Raw genomic sequence first — 20960 nt, 5'->3', positions numbered from 1 at the left:
ATACGGTTCTCGCTCCACGCTCAATCTTATCTTCAACTGCATTTATTTGGTTATTCGTGTCCACCGCTAAAACTAAAAAATCATCCAGGTTGACTTCGAATTCGGAATTCTCCTGGGGGTTAGCCCGGTAATTTTCTTTTTCGGGAGGTGTTAGGTTTTCTTCGACTACATTCGTTTGTGATCTTGCTGTGCTTCTGCAGTGCTTTGCAAAATGTCCTTTACGACCGCACGTATTGCAGTTTCTATCTCTAGCTGGGCTTGCGGTTAGATGTACTTTCTTGAACTGCTGACCGCAGTTTCGACATTTGTTGCTTTTGACATTGTTTAGGATTGGTTCGTTTTTTACATATTGTGATCTTTGTACAGAGGTATAAACAGGAAATTTTAGGTACTGTTGATGTGTTTTGGTACCGTTTTCGTGGACAAGTACATAAGATAACACGTTTTCTGGGTTTAAGTATTCGATGCATAGTTTCTTTTGGATCTCAACGTTTCGCATATTTGTAATGAAAATATATCTGACTAGTTTTGACTCGAGTTCGCCCAGTCTACAATTTTTTGCCAACTCAGATAATGTTTCGTGGAACTTTTCTAGTGACTCGTTAACTTTCTGTCTTCGGCCAAAGAATTTATATCTCTCGTAGGTTAGGTTTGTAGAAACCGTAAATATAGTTTTTAGAAATTCCCAGAATTCTGCAAAATTAATGTCCAGTATTCTTTGCCCAGGATTTTTGTGTGAGAGGCATTTCTGTCCTTCTCTTCCAAGTGCCAGGTATAATTGAGATTTTTAATTTCTTGTCGATATCTCCGATTTGAAGTCCGTTGAATTTTGCGTTATCTTCTGCCTTTCTGCTTCTCATCTCTTCGTTGTAAGCTTGGATGGCTAGTCGGTGACGTTCGTCTTTTTCTGCACGACGGGATTGATCATCGGAAGGATCCGTTGGTTCGGCGATAGGGTATGCTAGTTCGGGTCTTACCGGGGGGTTGATTACGTCTTCAATGTCCACCAAATCTTTTGCGATAACTGTTAATTGGAACTTTCTGTCTATTTTTCCCAGTCGCGTTGATTTTCACTCGATGTGTTATTCCAGAAAAACTCTAGCCCTCGTAGGTTCGACTCATTTGACTGCGCCATGTGAAAAAGTTAGAATAAAATAGTAGATTGGTTATATTCAGATAACTTAAACTAATACTAGTTTAAAACACGATAGGTTAAGATCCCTACTATTACCTGTTCTGGCAACACTCTGTACATTAACACAGCATTTTTTGAGGCTTAAGCTCGAAATTCTAGACGTCCTTATCCTGAAACCAAATTTTATTTCTATTTTAATAATCTGAGAAAAACACTATAATGGAAAGAAGGGAGGCAGGATTTGTGTCAGGTCTGTTTTAGTTACCGAAAATTTAATTGTTTGTTTTGCTGAGATATACCAGGAGTTCATTTTCTGACTTCAAACGAATTTATTGGCAACTTCAAAAAGCAAAAAAAAAATATCTGAAATTTTCAGACAGTAGTCTTTTGGTTGATTCTTGTTCCACGCAAATGAGAGGAAATTTAGCAAACATGTGGTTTTTCTATTCAAACTGTGAAAAAGCAATTGCTCGTGAAATAAGATATTACCTGCCGCTATAGACAGCCCGAGTTCTCTATAGAGACCAATAGCATACACGTTTCACGTTTGGTCGAGGCTCCAAGAGATCCTCCAAAATCTCCATGTAGTTTTCCATATTATTCAACCTGACAACTTTCACAACTTTGAACTGTGCACGTCGACATAATTGAGAACTGCCCTTAATGAGTCCTTTTGAAACAGTTGGACAACATCATCGGAATAATTTGATTCAAAGATGTCAACGGTACGCTTCTGGAAGTTTTCCGCCATTTTGAAAAAAAAATTGTTGCTAAACTAACAGCATGTTTTTTCCAAAAATTTCAATTTTTTTTAATGTCTGTCTGTAAACGGAGAGACGAATAAAGAATACAAAGGTTCGAATGCGTAAAAGCATTCATCAGAATTGACGATCGTGCAAAGAAGTTGTGCAAACATTGATGATCCGTATCTTGGTTCGAAGAAAGTTAAAACTTCTTGGAAGCTTTTTCAAACTTTCGTGCTGCCGATATTTGATTGATTCGCAAGAAAAATTTTTAAAATTGAAATTTGTTTGTTCAACTACTCAAAATAAAGCAACAAAACAAATTGTAACAGGAAAAATAATGGTGGTTTTTCGGCACATTTTGAGATTCGCACCTTTCGCTTTTTAAGGGAAGGAATCAGCTAGCGTATTTACCGTTCTCAACTGTATCAAAACAAAGCGTTAATTAAAAATTAATATGTGGTCATCTTCTTATAGAGTCTATGAATGGATGAGTAAATGGAGCTGCCAGGATGATAACTGTGAATACTTTTGCTTGCACCATTTGAAACCAAACAAAAAGTTTTTCATTTATTTTTAGTTGTAAAACCAAGCAGCCCTTTTTCGGATGGCCAGTTAGTAAGCAGACTGGTCTAAGAGCAGAATGAGTCCAAAGGCAGGAAAACAGAAAAATATTAACTTTTAGAAGCTGATCGGTAACTTAAGTATTATAATAGTCAATATTATCAAAGAAACTAATATTTTATGCATAACTTGAGTAATTTAACCGAGATTCATTCTAAAAATTCAATAAAAAAAAAATGATTAAATTATTCAATTAATGAATAATTTATTCATTTTCTTGGTATTTATAGAAAACGAAAATGTAATCGTTTCTAATTTACACGATGTACTTGAGTCTTTCTTACTTTGAACTTTGATTTGATTATGAATTAGTTGGTTGCACGTGTTTGGTAATTCAGTTTTGAATTTTTTTTTCAATTTTGTATTTGCTGAGTTTTGGTTTTCAATTTCTTTCCCGGAGTTTTCATGATTGCATGTGAAAAGTTGAAGTCATCTAAGATAGTTGTCAAACGTCAAATTGGCATATAACACTCGGCCTCATTTTGCAGTTGCAAAATAAATTAGGAAAAAAGGGGTGGGGTAGTTCCTACTTATAAAACTTAAAACGCTGGCTTAACGGTCGTTTAAGTGTCAGTTGAAGTTATCGGCTATGGTTGTCGGCGCAAGGCTGCTTTGGGGTGAGGCTCTCATTATCGTGAATCTTCGTTTGCTGGTTGAATACAATAATCCGGACTAACAGGTGCTAGTCTAATGGCTGGTATTGACGCAATTTTGTCTCTTATTTTGACGAAGTAAACGCGGATCTGGTCATCATCGGTTGGTTTGTTTCCTGTGATCCGTCCAATTGGCCAGAGTCCTCGTGGCATCATATCCTGAAGAATCCAGACAATTTCTCCTATTTTGATAGGCGGCGTCTTCTTTGTCCATCGTTGTCTTGGCAGTAGTGCTGGGATAAACTCCTCCATCAAGCGTTTCCAAATATGGGTTGCGAGTTGTTGGGCGAATTTCCATTGTCGACTGAGTGTTGAGGGCTGTTGGGTTTGTAGAGGTGGCATGCTGGCATGCGCTCTCCCGAGAAAAAAATGATTTGGGGGAGGGCTTCAACATCATCGGGGGATGCTGAAACTGTAGTGATGGGTCTTGCGTTCATGAAGTGTTCAACTTCGCAAAGAACGGTGTTGAATATGTCGTCTGTTAGAATCTGGCTTCCTATGATGGCATAGAACGAGTCTTTGAGGAGCATAGGCAGGGTTGAAGGTCCATTCAATCTGATGGTTGGCGTAGAATTGTCGTGTAACATCGGCGTCGAAGTGCCTGTTGAGTTCTTTTTTCGGCTGCTGTGAAATTTGTACCATTATCAGAAACAATTTTGGCTGGTTGTCCTCTGCGAGCGAAGAATCGTCGTAACGTATTGATGAAGGCGTCGGCTGATTGATCCTGGCACATCTCAAGATGTACGGCTCGTGTTGTTGGGCAAATCATTATAACGCCGTAGCATTTGTTGTAGTTACTGCGGTTTTCGAAGCAAACGGTCCAAAGAGATCTAATCCTGTCCGTTGAAACGGGAAGGGTTTATCTTCTGGAAATCTGAAGGCGGGTAGGGGCGCAAGTTCCGGCTGTAGTCCAGTTGCCTGTTGTCGTCGGCAGTCGTAACAGTTTTTTATGATCTTGTCAATGTATGCGCGAACACAGAGAATCCAATACTTGTTTTGAAGAATATTTTTCAAGTGCTGGCATGGCGAATGCTGGTTGTCTTTGTGGGTTTGTCCTATAAAGAGGTGAACTGCTGGATGGTTTCCATCAAGGATAATCGGGTGTTTTATGCAATAGTCCAATTGAGATTTCTCGAGGCGTCCACGTGCTCGCAAGAGTCCGTCTTCGTCTAGAAATGGTGATAGGTGTCGAAGTCTGCTAGTTGTGTTGATTCGTTTATTTTGTGTCAATGCGTTGACCTCTGGTTTGAAGCTGTCTCGTTGCGTCTTCTTGAAGATAAAGTTCTTTGCGGCAATCATGTTGTTGCTTGTCAGTTCGGTGGTCGGGCTTTCGTTGCGGGACTGTAGTCCTTTATCTTTAAAAATCGTGGCGGCACGCATCACGTATGCAGTTGTTCTGAGAACTCTTGTCCATTTGGAGAATCTGCTGTAATCGATGAAGCTTTGTTCTGTCTTTACGGTGGAAGCTTGAAAAGCTAGCATTGGAGTTGTTGCTATTTCATCCATTTGTCCAGTTTGATCGTTGAGTTGCAAGGTATCCGTATTGGCGTCGATTAACTGTAGCTTTGACCAGTTGCATTCTGGTTCACATATGAATTTCGGTCCGGTGAACTATCTTGAATTGTTACTGAATTCTGAGAGGGGTATTCCACGGGTTCCGTCGTCTGCTGGGTTTAGGGGTCCTAGGCAATGATTTCATTGACTCGCTTGGGTGCTTTCTAAAATTTCTGCAATTCTGTGAGCCACAAAAATTTGTTGTCGTTTATCAGATCCCTGTATCCAATGAAGCGCCGTTGTGCTGTCTGTCCACATATGCGTAGAGTTGATGTAAATCCTTTGTTCTCTGCGAATGAACTTTGCGAGGCGAGCACCAAAAATTGCGGCTTGTAGTTCCAATTTAGTTATTGTGTGTTGTTTTAGTGGAGCCACTCGAGCTTTTCCTAGAAAAAAGGCGTTGCAGATTTGCCGAGTGGCACTGTTGCTGTATACAAAATAAGCGACTGCTGCTAGGAGGCTGTAGGAGGCATCTGAAAAAACATGAAGAGCCATGTTGTCGGAGCTGTATCCAAAATAGTGTCGGGGTATTTCCACTGTCTGTAGATCTTTTCTCTCGTCGAGAAATTCAAACAGTTCAGGTATCATTTCTCGTGTAATTTGGTCGTCCCACTTCATTTCTTTTCTCCAAATTGCTTGCTGGATTATTCGTAGTCGAATCGTAATAGGTGCTGCTATTCCAATTGGGTCAAAGATTGAGGAAGCTGCGCGAAGTAGGTTCCGTTGTGTAGGTTTCTTCTGGGCGAGTTCGTGTAGTTTGTCAGTAGTGAAGCTGAGTGTATCAATACATGGACGACTTCTTCGAAGCCACCGACGAAATCGACACCGCAGTGAAAATCATAGAAGACCTTCGACACGTACTACAACAAGGAAGCTTCAACCTGACGAAGTGGATCACTACAGATTATAGAATTCTGCAAACAATACCAGAGGAACAAAGATCCATCACCATAGACGAAATCAAGGACCCCAAAATCTTCAAGCGAATTCTCGGAATACGATGGAGAGTAAGTAACGATACACTCGGCCTCAAGTCCCCCTGACAGGTTTCGAAATAGACAGACCACCACTTCAACAAACAGAACACGACACCACCAACGCAAACCTCAGCTTCAACATAGTTACAGAACAGCAGTTCATTCCAGCAACAGTATCTCAGACATCAAGTAACTGACAGTCACGAGCAAACTACAGTCTTATGACTAGGCCCCCAAAAATAAAAATCGAGCCTTTCAACGGAAACCTTATGAAGTGGAGCATGTGGTTCGGACTCTACGAAGCAACAATCCACAATCAAGCCATCTCGGACTCCAAAAATATGACTCATCTGCAGACTTTAACGACTGGAAAAGCAAAACAAGCTATTTCTGGCTACTCCTTCAATAGCACTATGTACAACGCTGCCCTCCAGGAACTACGACGACGATATGGACGACCCGACATCATCATCAATGACTTCGTCAACAGACTACAGAGCTTCAAGCAACCATCAACTCATCGCAGGGATTCGTACATGGAATTTTCCACATTCATCAGTAACATGGTGGAAGCCTTTCGGACGCTTGGGGGAGGGCTTCAACATCATCGGGGGATGCTGAAACTGTAGTGATGGGTCTTGCGTTCATGAAGTGTTCAACTTCGCAAAGAATGGTGTTGAATATGTCGTCTGTTAGAATCTGGCTTCCTATGATGGCATAGAACGAGTCTTTGAGGAGCATAGGCAGGGTTGAAGGTCCATTCAATCTGATGGTTGGCGTAGAATTGTCGTGTAACATCGGCGTCGAAGTGCCTGTTGAGTTCTTTTTTCGGCTGCGGTGAAATTTGTACCATCATCAGAAACAATTTTGGCTGGTTGTCCTCTGCGAGCGAAGAATCGTCGTAACGTTTTGATGAAGGCGTCGGCTGATTGATCCTGGCACATCTCAAGATGTACGGCTCGTGTTGTTTGGCAAGTCATTATAACGCCGTAGCGTTTGTTGTAGTTTTCTACGGTTTTCGAAGCAAACGGTCCAAAGAGATCTAATCCTGTTCGTTGAAACGGGAAGGGTTTATCTTCTGGAAATCTGAAGGCGGGTAGGGGCGCAAGTTCCGGCTGTAGTCCAGTTGCCTGTTTTCGTCGGCAGTCGTAACAGTTTTTTATGATCTTGTCAATGTGTGCGCGAACACAGAGAATCCAATACTTGTTTTGAAGAATATTTTTCAAGTGCTGGCATGGCGAATGCTGGTTGTCTTTGTGGGTTTGTCCTATAAAGAGGTGAACTGCTGGGTGGTTTCCATCAAGGATAATCGGGTGTTTTATGCAATAGTCCAATTGAGATTTCTCGAGGCGTCCACGTGCTCGCAAGAGTCCGTCTTCGTCTAGAAATGGTGATAGGTGTCGAAGTCTGCTAGTTGTGTTGATTCGTTTATTTTGTGTCAATGCGTTGACCTCTGGTTTGAAGCTGTCTCGTTGCGTCTTCTTGAAGATAAAGTTCTTTGCGGCAATCATGTTGTTGCTTGTCAGTTCGGTGGTCGGGCTTTCGTTGCGGGACTGTAGTCCTTTATCTTTAAAAATCGTGGCGGCACGCATCACGTATGCAGTTGTTCTGAGAACTCTTGTCCATTTGGAGAATCTGCTGTAATCGATGAAGCTTTGTTCTGTCTTTACGGTGGAAGCTTGAAAAGCTAGCATTGGAGTTGTTGCTATTTAATCCAGTTGTCCAGTTTGATCGTTGAGTTGCAAGGTATCCGTATTGGCGTCGATTAACTGTAGCTTTGACCAGTTGCATTCTGGTTCACATATGAATTTCGGTCCGGTGACCTATCTTGAATTGTTACTGAATTCTGAGAGGGGTATTCCATGGGTTCCGTCGTCTGCTGGGTTTAGGGGTCCTAGGCAATGATTCCATTGACTCGCTTGGGTGCTTTCTAAAATTTCTGCAATTCTGTGAGCCACAAAAATTTGTTGTCGTTTATCAAATCCCTGTATCCAATGAAGCGCCGTTGTGCTGTCTGTCCACATATGCGTAGAGTTGATGTAAATCCTTTGTTCTCTAGGAATGAACTTTGCGAGGCGAGCACCAAAACTGCGGCTTGTAGTTCCAATTTAGTTATTGTGTGTTGTTTTAGAGGAGCCACTCGAGCTTTTCCTAGAAAAAAGGCGCCGCAGAATTGCCGAGTGGCACTGTTGCTGTATACAAAATAAGCGACTGCTGCTAGGACGCTGTAGGAGGCATCTGAAAAAACATGAAGAGCCATGTTGTCGGAGCTGTATCCAAAATAGTGTCGGGGTATTTCCACTGTCTGTAGATCTTTTCTCTCGTCGAGAAGTTCAAACAGTTCAGGTAACATTTCTCGTGTAATTTGGTCGTCCCACTTCATTTCTTTTCTCCAAATTGCTTGCTGGATTATTCGTGGTCGAATCGTAATAGGTGCTGCTATTCCAATTGGGTCAAAGATTAAGGAGAAGCTGCGCGAAGTAGGTTCCGTTGTGTAGGTTTCTTCTGGGCAATTTCGTGTAGTTTGTCAGTAGTGAAGCTGAGTGTATCAATACATGGACGACTTCTTCGAAGCCACCGACGAAATCGACACCGCAGTGAAAATCATAGAAGACCTTTGACACGTACTACAACAAGGAAGCTTCAACCTGACAAAGTGGATCACTACAGATTATAGAATTCTGCAAACAATACCAGAGGAACAAAGATCCATCACCATAGACGAAATCAAGGACCCCAAAATCTTCAAGCGAATTCTTGGAATACGATGGAGAGTAAGTAACGATACACTCGGCCTCAAGTCCCCCTGACAGGTTTCGAAACAGACAGGCCACCACTTCAACAAACAGAACACGACACCACCAACGCAAACCTCAGCTTCAACATAGTTACAGAACAGCAGTTCATTCCAGCAGCAGTATCTCAGACATCAAGTAACTGACAGTCACGAGCAAACTACAGTCTTATGACTAGGCCCCCAAAAATAAAAATCGAGCCTTTCAACGGAAACCTTATGAAGTGGAGCATGTAGTTCGGACTCTTCGAAGCAACAATCCACAATCAAGCCATCTCGGACTCCAAAAATATGACTCATCTGCAGACTTTAACGACTGGAAAAGCAAAACAAGCTATTTCTGGCTACTCCTTCAATAGCACTATGTACAACGCTGCCCTCCAGGAACTACGACGACGATATGGACGACCCGACATCATCATCAATGACTTCGTCAACAGACTACAGAGCTTCAAGCAACCATCAACTCATCGCAGGGATTCGAACATGGAACTTTCCACATTCATCAGTAACATGGTCGAAACCTTTCGGACGCTTGGGTTCAAAGACGACTTAAACTCTACAATATACGTTCAATTTACCGTCAGCAAATTGAAACACCATCAGCAGCTTCAGTGGACACAGTACATCAGCGCCCAGAAAATCGACCAGCCTAATCTTATCGCCTTCAACGACTGGATCAGACAGTTTGCATTAGCACGCGATCACTTACCACCTATGCAACCGCAGCAAATGACCCTGGAATCGAACGATCGACAACAAATAGCCCCAAGACTTCGAGACGCCAACGGATCTCGACCATCAACCAACCAGCCTTCCCAGAAGACTTCGCATATCTTCAACTGGAGGAAGCTTACCATCAGGAACAACTGCTCATTGGAGGTTTCTTCAACTAGCAAACGATAGAGGCTAAGACAGTGGATATTACAGTTCATTCATTTGGAAATAACACTTTAGCGTTTAAACTAACTAATGTTTTAATCAAAGAGAACATCAACTTGAATGCAGCGGAGCCCGAAAAGTTGAACGACATCTGCAGCCAATACGACCACCTTAAGGATATATGTTTTCCGGACTTCAGCAACAACGACGTAGCCCTAGTGATCGGAACGGACAATATTGACATCATCAGCCCGAAGACGATCATCAAAGGAAATCAAAATGTTCCTCGAGCAGTCCGTACAGCCCTAGGATGGGTAATAGCAGGCCCGAACAACGACATTGGATACTTCTCAAGCCACCAAGCAATAGCCACCCCAATACAGATATCAACTGACGACACACAAATCTCAGATCTTCTCACTTCATTCTGGCGAATGGAAACTTATGCCGCATCACCTGAAGTAACTCTGTCATCGGACAAAAGACACGCTATGCAAACACTTCGGAAAACCATATCATTATACGACAACCGCTATCAACTTGGAATTCTGTGGAAACCAAATGCAAATCTTCCCAACAACTAGAAAGCAGCAATTGCCCAATATAACCGGATGAGAATACAACTTAACAAGAATTCAGAAAATTTGGCTCTCTACCAGAATACAATTGACCAGAATGTAAGCAAGCACTACATTCGGAAATTAAAGCCAGACGAAAAACCTTCGACAGGATTGATTTTACCTAAACATGGCGTAATCAACCCAAACAAGCCAGGAAAACTTCGCCGTGTTTCCAATGCCAAATCCAAATTTAAAAGAGTTTGTCTGAATGATATGCTTCTCACTGGACTTGACTTGCTCTGCAATCTACTTGGAGTAATTACCCGATTTCGCGAAGGTAAGCATCCCATCACTGCCGACATTGAAGGGATGTATATGCAGTTTTCTGTTAACCCCGAAGACAAAAAATTTCTTCATTTCCTCTGGGGAGCGGAAGAACCCAAATTTTTTGAGTACACTCGATTCGTCTTTGGAGCCAAATGTTCTCCCACCTGTGCAATTTACGCATTAGGAACTTGCTCAGACGACAATGCTGAAAGCCATCCCCACATCAAAAAACTTGTCTACGAGAACTTCTATATGGACGACTTCTTCGAAGCCACCGACGACATCGACACCGCAGTGAAAATCATAGAAGACCTTCGACACGTGCTACAACAAGGAAGCTTCAACCTGACGAAGTTAATCACTACGGATCATAGAATTCTGCAAACAATACCAGAGGAACATAGATCCATCACCATAGACGAAATCAAGGACACCAAAATCTTCAAGCGAATTCTCGGAATACGATGGAGAGTAAGTAACGATCTGCTCTCCGTTGCTCGTGACTTTCCGTTACTTGTCGTCTGAGATACTGCTGCTGGAATGGACTGCTGTTCTGTAACTATGTTGAAGCTGAGGTTTGCGTTAGTGGTGTCGTGTTCTGTTTGTTGAAGTGGTGGTCTGTCTATTTCGAAACCTGTCTGGGGGACTTGCTGCTGAGTATCTCGGCTATCTGAAAAGTTTTGGTCCTCTACTGTTTGCTGAACTGATGATCCGGGCTGATGGCTGCTGTTGGATAATGTTGACGTCTGGCTAGAGTCCCGATCTAGTATTGTCTGTTGTTGCATTGAATCAGCTGTGTGGTGGGCTTGAATTGTGGTGGCATTAGTGTTCTGCTGTTGTGAAGTTGCCTCTGCTGTTTTTTTTGTAGCATCTGTCTAAATTCATCCATGATGGCGTCGTGTTCGTCTTGTATATCAGTGAATCGGTTGATGAGATCCTCCGCAGTGGCGTGCTCAGTCGGGTGGTCTACAAGGTACTTAGTGGCGTCTTCCAAATTGCTGAGAATTTTCTTCATCTCGGTTTCTGAGTCAGCTATGTTGTAGTTTGTATTGATGTCACTGATGGCTTTTCGTAATCGTCTGAAGAGGCGCTCTAGTTGGGCGATGAGAAGATTTCTCTGGGGGAGAGTGGTTTTGTTGGGCATGGCTAGTTTGTCGTAGTTGATCGTTGCAGTTGTTGTAGATGTCGTATCCAGTCGTAGTTTTGACCTACTTTGTTAGTTCCCGTCCTAGGTAGCTAGACCTAAACTTAAAAAGGAACGAAGCAAAAGGACAATGGTGCGGTAAATATATTTTCAAATAAGTATAACGAAATAAAATAAGCATTTGAAAATTACAAATGCTTGATAGTAGTTCGTTCTGATACTTAAACAGGCGGAAAGTAATATAAACCAAATGTAAAGTTAACGTCCCAATACCAAAGTTAAGCTATGGGGGTCCAAATTGTTAAACCGATTTTTTTTTAATCTTAAGGAACTGCAAAACGGGTGTTCCTTGGTTGGTACTAAAGACAAACTGTGCTTCCAGCCTGGTCAGGGGGTAGAGCAAGGGTGTGGTTTCTGGCAATTTAGCTGAGTGCCATCTAGAAAAAGAAAATGTAATCGTTTCTAATTTACACGATTTATTTGAGTCTTTCTTGCTTTGAATTTTGATTTGATTATAAATTAGTTGGTTGCACGTGTTTGGCATTCAGTTTTGCATTTTTTGCAATTTTGTATTTGCTGAGTTTTGGTTTTCAATTTCTTTCCCGGAGTTTTCCTGATTGCATGTGAAAACTGAAGTCATTTAAGATGGTTGTCAATTGTCAATTTGGCATATAACAGTATTTTTGACAATTCTGATAGCTTTTTCATCAATTTGCCCGTATTAATCAATAAAAGTTATTATTTTTCTGTCTTTCTGCTCTGGGACCCGTTCTGCTCTTAGACCACTCTGCTTATAGCTCCGCTTCCCCTTTTCTGTGATCTGCCACAAAAATTCAAGAAAAAAAATTTTAATAAGGCAAATAGAAGTTTTCTTTTGCGAAGATTTTTAGATTTTTGATTAGGCATTTTGCTGTTGAAAAATGGTTTCGAGAAGTTCTCCTTTTTGCGCAGGGTTTTTACATGACGGATTAGAAAATTATTGCAATTTCATAGTGCAAGATTTGGTATAATTTTGTTTTCGTTTTGTATTTAGTTTTGCAAAGAAAACTGTAGTAAACATAATTTTAGCAAAAAAAATTAGTCCGGTATTTTTTCTATTTCCGATAATTCGCTGCCAATAAATTATTTGAAAAATGAAAAGATTGCTAATAAATTGTGACAAGCCTTGGAATTCCTTGAGACGTTTGGAGCTACATAAAAAATGATTGAAAAATGTAGAATTGGTGATTCTACAGTATTACTGTATTACATCTACTATAGTAACCTGAGCGTAAGATTGATTCGTCATTAAATTAAGTAGTAGAGCAAACAAAGGGTAAAGTTCGAAATAGTTCAATCTTCGAAGAGATCGTCCCTCCTATGCCAGAAAACAAAATTTGTTAAAATCGGCGAACCCCCCCCCCCCCCCCCAATCGGAATTAGGAAAGCTAATGTTATGAAATTCAGAGGAGCGATACTGGAGATGATTTGACCCGGGCATACAAGAAACGGGACCCCTCAGACCCTTGGGGAGGGGGGCAAGTGATAACGGTCCCCGGAAGTGTAAATGGCCCTATCAGAACTCGGAAACTAGCGGCGGTATTGGGTTCAAATTCTAGTATCTTGTAGGCCTGGTTAAGGGGAGCTTAAGTTTGGGAACCCAGACCCCTCAGACCGCCACTTCTGGTTTTATGCCCTAATTAAACAAACCTACCCCTAACTTCCGGAAGTCGTTTCTCGGCCTCCAATGATTGCAGGGAGCTGAAACTTGGAGGGATGATAGATAGTGGCAAGATACATCTAGTTTTATAATTTGCATCAATTCCGGAGGCTGGACCGGAAGCTATTAGCACTTGGAAAAACACCCCCTTAGGCCGGAAGTAGTTAATTTACGCAAAATAATGAGCAAGGGCATATCAATTTTATGGCGGCATCAGACACTAAAACTCATCCCCGAAAAAAGATCCCTTGTAATTGAAACCCCTCCGGTGACTCCTTCCGGTGTTAATAGGTTTTTCCCGGAAAAAGTGATAATGGACCTTAGATGTGGATTATTGATGGGATATGAATGAAACCCCCATGGTTGGTAGTTAGGACCCCCATGGAATTCTGAACCAAAATATGGAAGTTTGACACCGGTTGACCCCGGGGTGACCTTAAGTTGATCTTTGGGCGTTTTGACCCCAAACTTGCATGGAAAACCCCGGGATTAACACCGGAAAGTGGCGTATTTCCCAGCCCAACCCCTGGAAATGAGGATGGGTTACCTTGCTAAAAATTGGGGGGCAAACTTATATATTTGCAACCTTGGAGTAGTAGAGTTAATTCAAAGTGGACTTGGTAAACATTGGGTTCAATTTAGCTTGGCGAATGCGCGATAAATAGAATATTAGTCAGGGTAAAAAGAAAAGTAGTCCCCGAGGAAATTGGTAGTAATAGAAGCATAGCATGAGAGTTAAGTTTCCTAAATAGTATGAATGGACGGGAAATCTACTTGGCCCTCCGGAGGTGACTTTTTGGTTTATTCCGACCCCTAAAAGACAAACTACGTTCCCCTGATAGCTAGAAGGTCGGGATTGGAATAGAGTACAGATAGAAAATTTAGATGCCTGAAATGAATTCGCTACCAACGAAAATGGTCTCCCCCTACCCTTGGGAGGTCGGAACATTAACGGAATAGTTAAAAAAAGACCTTGGGAGGATTACTGAGTAAACATGGCATGGTTTAGAGGTTGAGTTGAACTCGAAAGCTGAAGTTCACAGAGTTCAAGAACTAGTTGATTAGAATAGTATGACATTTGTTTACTTGGTCAAATTGTGACGGCTACCGCATACCGGGTATATATAAGCGTGAAACGAATGATTAAAAGAAAACGAAGTTGGCCTGTGACAGAGTTGACAGGGGGAGGGATATATCCTTAAAACATGTGCGGTCGGGTGACTTAGGCGGATGTCAGGACTGAGAGGGAATGGCGTGACTTAACTAAAACTAAGTGTAAAGTAAGATAAGGAACTGGAGGGTACCGGATAGCCTGTAAGAGTCAGAACAGTGTTAGCTACCCTTAAGAGTGGTTGGTTCTCGTCAGAGAAGAATTATTGCGAGCGAATCGAATAGTTGGTTCTCAGTTAGTTAGAGAACGAGTTGGAAGACTTGTTAATGTGAATGCAGATTATTTAGTGAATGTTAGTTAGGCTATCAAGAGGATAGCGGAATCGTTGTTGGACGATTTTTATTGAAAGACGTTCTCGAGGAGGACGATACTTTGTAGTGAGGTGTTAATTGAACTGCAGGAGGCAGTTGCTTTAAATAATAGTAATCGCGAACCCCTTTCTTTAATTGAATGATTAATTTGTATTTCAGCCAAATATAGGCTACCCTGTATTTGGTTATATTCTTTTGTTAATTCATTCTTATTATTGGAATTGTTGTTGCGATCGATTATTGATTGACGGGTGGATACAGTCGGAAGAGCACGAATCACGGGGCGAGCAGCACAGTACAGTACAGAGCAGCCAACCACCAAATCAACCCTTTTGGGATTGTGAACAGTACTGGGAATCGGTTGCCCCGCTGACCTCAGTACCAAAGGGAACATATTGCGGCAGTGTGAAATAGCCAGCAAGACCGGCCTAAAGACATTGTGAATTCCCCCACGTTTGCAAAAAAGAGACTACACGAGCAGAATGGAAAAAATGGTTCCAACCAATTGTCCAAATTCTGCAAATGAGGAAAGTATTTAATAACAACTTCTGTAGCAACTGATTTGTTGCGCGATTTTTTTCGGTTTCCTGTTCCAGACTTTAGGTGGGAATGATGACAACATGACATTCTGAGTTCAAAAACAAACTATAGAAAAAGTTTTAATGTTTTATTTCAGAATATAAACATTTTCTAAGTTATTTCCTACTAAACTTAGGATGATGACTTCAATCTAATTTGGTATAATTGAGTAATGAATTAATTGAGTTTGTTTAGAAGATATTTTACTTCAAAGATTTAAAAGTGCTGATTACGGGAATTTTATTTTGAGATCATCATGAAGGTTGCAATGTCTGTCATTGTGTTGTCTCATTGTGCTGCTCAAAAAATACTGCATCCGAATTTGTATTGAATTGTTTTGGTCTCGGTAATTTTGACCATCAAATGGCTCGAAAGAAAAATTGTTCGAAGTTTAAGTACGCATAACAAACTCAATAAAGTTTCTACTTTTAACAGAACCGAGCTTTTTTTGCATGTTCAAGCGCACACTTTTGGCTAAACACAGACAAAAACCTGACAATCAAGGTCGACCAAGGCCATTCTATGAACTAAAACAATGAGTTTTACGTATAAATAAAATCCAAAAAAAAGGTTTGGTGGGAGTCGGGGCGGGGGTTCGAACCCGGTTTCCAGGTTTGGGGACGTTACCGGCACGTCTTTCTGTATATTCGACTAACGTAACAGTTCGCTTTTTTGAGCAGTTACGTTATTTAATATTTGCTCAGCAACACTTTGAGCAATTAAAACCAGAAGTGCTGCATAACAAAAAAAAATAAATAAAACAAAAACCTTTGATACATACGTATTGGGGCAACGAACTGCCTCAAGTTTTCAATTTGAGGCAACATGTCAGGGGCGGATTAAGGAAGGGGGTGCGGGGGGCGGATTAGGGAAGGGGGTGCGGGGGGCGGACGCCCTCCCCTCAGGAATTTGATTCCTTGCCAGCCCAAAGGGTCCCCCTTTTGTACTTTTCTGAGATATCGATTTTTTGATGACGGACCCTAAAAATTTTCTAAAAGTGCCTTTGGCGCCAATTTATACTAATTTTGAGGTAGGAGCGCGCGCCGAAAAGATGCAATTTTTTGGTCAAAGTTTTCCAAAAATGCTTTTTTTTGGCCTTTTTTCAAAATTTTATTAGCTTTTTTCAAAAAATTTTTTTGCCCTTTTTTCAAACGCTTTTTTTGGCCTTTTTTCAAAATTTGGCCTTTTTTCAAAATTTTGTTTGCGGCGCAGAAAATTTGGTCAAAATGGAGTCTTTATAGTGATTTAGGAGAGCTCGAAAAATCAATTTGGTCGACCTAAAAAAATCCCCATTTTGATTAGGTTCTCAATTCTGTTGTTAAAGATTGTCGTTTGCTCTCCCTTTCTTAAATTGAATTTATTTACATTTGGTACAGAAAATTTTCAATTTCGTTTTGAAATTTGATATTGTTGACTTGACATGAGATGTGCTGTTTTTTTTCTGATAACTTTTTGAAAAAGTGTTGACGTTTCATGAACGTGTTATCATGAAGGTTTTTTTATTTTAAACGGTTCGTCCCTCCTTTATTCCCCTATCGTTATCCAGAGCAAAATTGTTTTTTTTCTTCGGCAAGAGCCGTAAATAACCGCTATAGTTGATTTATCCAAAGTTTAATAAAAATATAATGAATTCGACTTGAATATCCTTTGGACCGAATTCGACTATTTTGTGATTGGATAGAACACCGGAACAATTGTATATTTGATTCGTATACAGGCGGCGCTAGAAAAATTATCAAATATTCCGATCGTTTAAAAAAAAGAATTTTTTGTTGAAAAAATACAGAAAAATAAATAGTTTTTCATATTTATTTTCGTAAATCGTTTTCCGCATCCCTGCATGCATTAATCTGACATTGAAAAGTTTAAAATATGCTATATTCTTTCTAAGTTTTTCGCCTCCACAGCCCAAAAACTATTGCAGTAATCAGTTTTGTTTTTCAATTTGAATGCCGTAGTGTCTTAGTAGCTGATCCGTATTGTAAGATAGCACTATGAAATTATCAGCTATTAGATTTGAAATTGAACTTATAATGCTTTAATTGAATGATTAATTTGTATATCAGCCAAATATAGGCTACCCTGTATTTGGTTATATTCTTTTGTTAATTCATTCTTATTATTGGAATTGTTGTTGCGATCGATTATTGATTGACGGGTGGATACAGTCGGAAGAGCACGAATCACGGGGCGAGCAGCACAGTACAGTACAGAGCAGCCAACCACCAAATCAACCCTTTTGGGATTGTGAACAGTACTGGGAATCGGTTGCCCCGCTGACCTCAGTACCAAAGGGAACATATTGCGGCAGTGTGAAATAGCCAGCAAGACCGGCCTAAAGACATTGTGAATTCCCCCACGTTTGCAAAAAAGAGACTACACGAGCAGAATGGAAAAAATGGTTCCAACCAATTGTCCAAATTCTGCAAATGAGGAAAGTATTTAATAACAACTTCTGTAGCAACTGATTTGTTGCGCGATTTTTTTCGGTTTCCTGTTCCAGACTTTAGGTGGGAATGATGACAACATGACATTCTGAGTTCAAAAACAAACTATAGAAAAAGTTTTAATGTTTTATTTCAGAATATAAACATTTTCTAAGTTATTTCCTACTAAACTTAGGATGATGACTTCAATCTAATTTGGTATAATTGAGTAATGAATTAATTGAGTTTGTTTAGAAGATATTTTACTTCAAAGATTTAAAAGTGCTGATTACGGGAATTTTATTTTGAGATCATCATGAAGGTTGCAATGTCTGTCATTGTGTTGTCTCATTGTGCTGCTCAAAAAATACTGCATCCGAATTTGTATTGAATTGTTTTGGTCTCGGTAATTTTGACCATCAAATGGCTCGAAAGAAAAATTGTTCGAAGTTTAAGTACGCATAACAAACTCAATAAAGTTTCTACTTTTAACAGAACCGAGCTTTTTTTGCATGTTCAAGCGCACACTTTTGGCTAAACACAGACAAAAACCTGACAATCAAGGTCGACCAAGGCCATTCTATGAACTAAAACAATGAGTTTTACGTATAAATAAAATCCAAAAAAAAGGTTTGGTGGGAGTCGGGGCGGGGGTTCGAACCCGGTTTCCAGGTTTGGGGACGTTACCGGCACGTCTTTCTGTATATTCGACTAACGTAACAGTTCGCTTTTTTGAGCAGTTACGTTATTTAATATTTGCTCAGCAACACTTTGAGCAATTAAAACCAGAAGTGCTGCATAACAAAAAAAATAAATAAAACAAAAACCTTTGATACATACGTATTGGGGCAACGAACTGCCTCAAGTTTTCAATTTGAGGCAACATGTCAGGGGCGGATTAAGGAAGGGGGTGCGGGGGTCGGATTAAGGAAGGGGGTGCGGGGGGCGGACGCCCTCCCCTCAGGAATTTGATTCCTTGCCAGCCCAAAGGGTCCCCCTTTTGTACTTTTCTGAGATATCGATTTTTTGATGACGGACCCTAAAAATTTTCTAAAAGTGCCTTTGGCGCCAATTTATACTAATTTTGAGGTAGGAGCGCGCGCCGAAAAGATGCAATTTTTTGGTCAAAGTTTTCCAAAAATGCTTTTTTTTGGCCTTTTTTCAAAATTTTATTAGCTTTTTAAAAAAAATTTTTTTGGCCTTTTTTCAAACGCTTTTTTTGGCCTTTTTTCAAAATTTGGCCTTTTTTCAAAAATTTGTTTGCGGCGCAGAAAATTTGGTCAAAATGGGGTCTTTATAGTGATTTAGGAGAGCTCGAAAAATCAATTTGGTCGACCTAAAAAAAATCCCCATTTTGATTAGTGAGTTAAGACCGAGTTGGTTAACTCATAGAGTAATTTCGGATAGGGTACACCGTCTGCTCGTCACGCTATCTTATTTTCGGCCGGATAGATTCGTGCAACTTCTTAGTCTAATACCGATCCTAATCTTACTCTTATACTATCTAGTCTCAGGTTGTTTAACTAGTCTCTGCTAGGCTCAATAGATCTAGGGTATACTGGTTTATTGCGGCTGCTGAAGTGCTCGGGAGAGTCCAACTAATTTCTAAGTTAAATTCAAATCTCTCTGGTGCTGAAATTACAAGTAACTTCAGCACTTACAAATAAGTGGGTTGTTAGTTAGATGGATCATGATTGGTTAATATTAAATACTTTACATTGGTAAAATATCTAATTTATCCAATCATAAAATGTAGTTTAGATCAGGTTCCACCCATCCGGGTTTTACAGAGTTTTTTAGAATAGTTCTTCTGCAATTCGAAGGATGGATGATGGACGTTGGTGTTTGGCGAACATCTTATTTCTTCTGTTTCCTTTTTGTTAAAGAAGTTCCAGGAAGCTGGAGTTAGAGACATAAGACGTTGTGTCTTCTAGTGACAACGACTAAGTCTTCGCAACAAACTCAAATCTGATTTCAGAATGGTTGGCTATGTCAGGTTTTTCTGTTCTGCGTGGAGAACTTCTTTTGTGTCTGATCTAGTTTGGGAATGGCGTGGAGATTGTGCGTGGAGGGGATGCCTGGTTACTCGGATCTGTACGTATACTTGAACATCGAGGTGGTCATTGGTCTAGTTCAATGAAGTCCTTTTCTGCGAAGTCAAGTCGTACTCTAAATCCTTTGAGTTGTGATTGTGAGTGGCATATCAATTGTGGTTGGTCATTCTCTCTCGAGTGTAGTGGGGTCGTTTTGTCTTTGGATGTTCGTCCTTGGTGTTGTATTCTGATCTATGTATTGCATAATGTAATTTACATTTTATAAAACATTTATTAGTTTAATATTTTTTAGTTATGATTTTAGTTAGTTGTTTTCACAAAAGCTTTTTGTTTTAGTTCGGTTATTTTGAAGAGTTACTCACACTTGAGTAGCTCTTATTAAAAATAGAGGTGTGGTCACAAAGCGTAGATGTAGCGCGGTGGGTTAGGCCGGCTATAGAGCATGCTCAGGACGTCCTTCCTGGTGGGTTAGGCCAGGAGTGGGAGTATGATTTCATGCGGTTTTTGTGAGGGGTCCTGTTATGTGACAACGTTTTATGTTGGGTTTGTTGTGGTTTTTCTTATGTCTTGTTGGTTATGTCCTTTTTCCAAAAAGCAAATTGCTCGTGGTATGGGTTTGTCTTTCGACTTTTTTGTGTTTTATTATTTCTTTCTTAGACTTTATAATAGTCTTCAAAAGAATAAATTATCCAGTTTTAAACTGGGTTAATCCGGTTTGGGTACCGTTGGTTTCCTTTTCTTAGTCATGCTGTTATTCTATGATTTGTGGTATTTAGTAAGCTGCGTTGGTTAGTTTTGTTTAGTATATGATTCCTTTCCAACCGGGTTAAAGGAAAATTTGAAACATGTTATTATATGTTAGAGTTGTTGAGTGTGAAAACTTGAAACTGAAATTCATTATTTTAAACAATTCTTCGTGGGCGAGCTGTGCGAGTGTGGATAGAATTTCTGTGCGAATAAATGAGAATATCAAAAGGTTAGTACTGCATTTGCATTTTATTAATTTACTGCATAGAATTTGGAAATTTACTGCTAGTTATGGGGGAATTTTAAGTTACAAATTTTCATCATAATTAGATTTACTGCTTGTGGGGAAAATTTTAGAAATGAATTTACTGCATGGGTATTAAATTTATAAATTTATAAGTGTAAGAGATTAATATAAATGATTGATGAAATTTGCGATTTTTATTTGTCTTTTGTGGTTTTTGTAGGTGATTGTCGGATGAAGGCTAAAAATCTAAAGAAAACATGAATAAAGTATGGTGAGTATTTTAATATTTTAATTAGTTAGTAATATTTATTTAATTCATACTTACCTGTTAGT

The 20960-nt window shown here is 40.1% G+C and overlaps 2 protein-coding genes across 2 annotated transcripts in view; one reads left to right on the top strand and one right to left on the bottom strand.

The window, feature by feature from the left end:
* The window catches only part of LOC134842499 (cysteine-rich PDZ-binding protein-like), a 305601-nt gene that overhangs the window by 134780 nt on the left and 149861 nt on the right, over positions 1–20960 (top strand). The gene's annotated exons all lie outside the window — the stretch shown is intronic.
* Positions 3924–4661, bottom strand: LOC134841663 (uncharacterized). Its single transcript, XM_063857699.1, has one exon. The coding sequence runs from the start codon at positions 4659–4661 to the stop codon at positions 3924–3926; it is 738 nt and encodes a 245-aa protein (XP_063713769.1).

The sequence above is a fragment of the Symsagittifera roscoffensis genome, chromosome 3, assembly GCF_963678635.1.
Source record: "Symsagittifera roscoffensis chromosome 3, txSymRosc1.1, whole genome shotgun sequence".
Taxonomy (NCBI): domain Eukaryota; kingdom Metazoa; phylum Xenacoelomorpha; order Acoela; family Convolutidae; genus Symsagittifera; species Symsagittifera roscoffensis.
The sequence above is the reverse complement of the archived record's forward strand: the minus strand, read 5'-3'. Positions and strand labels throughout refer to the sequence as shown.

Coding starts and splice junctions, on each gene's coding strand:
- LOC134841663 (XM_063857699.1), bottom strand. CDS start 4,661: ATGGATGAAATAGCAACAACTCCAATGCTAGCTTTTCAAGCTTCCACC.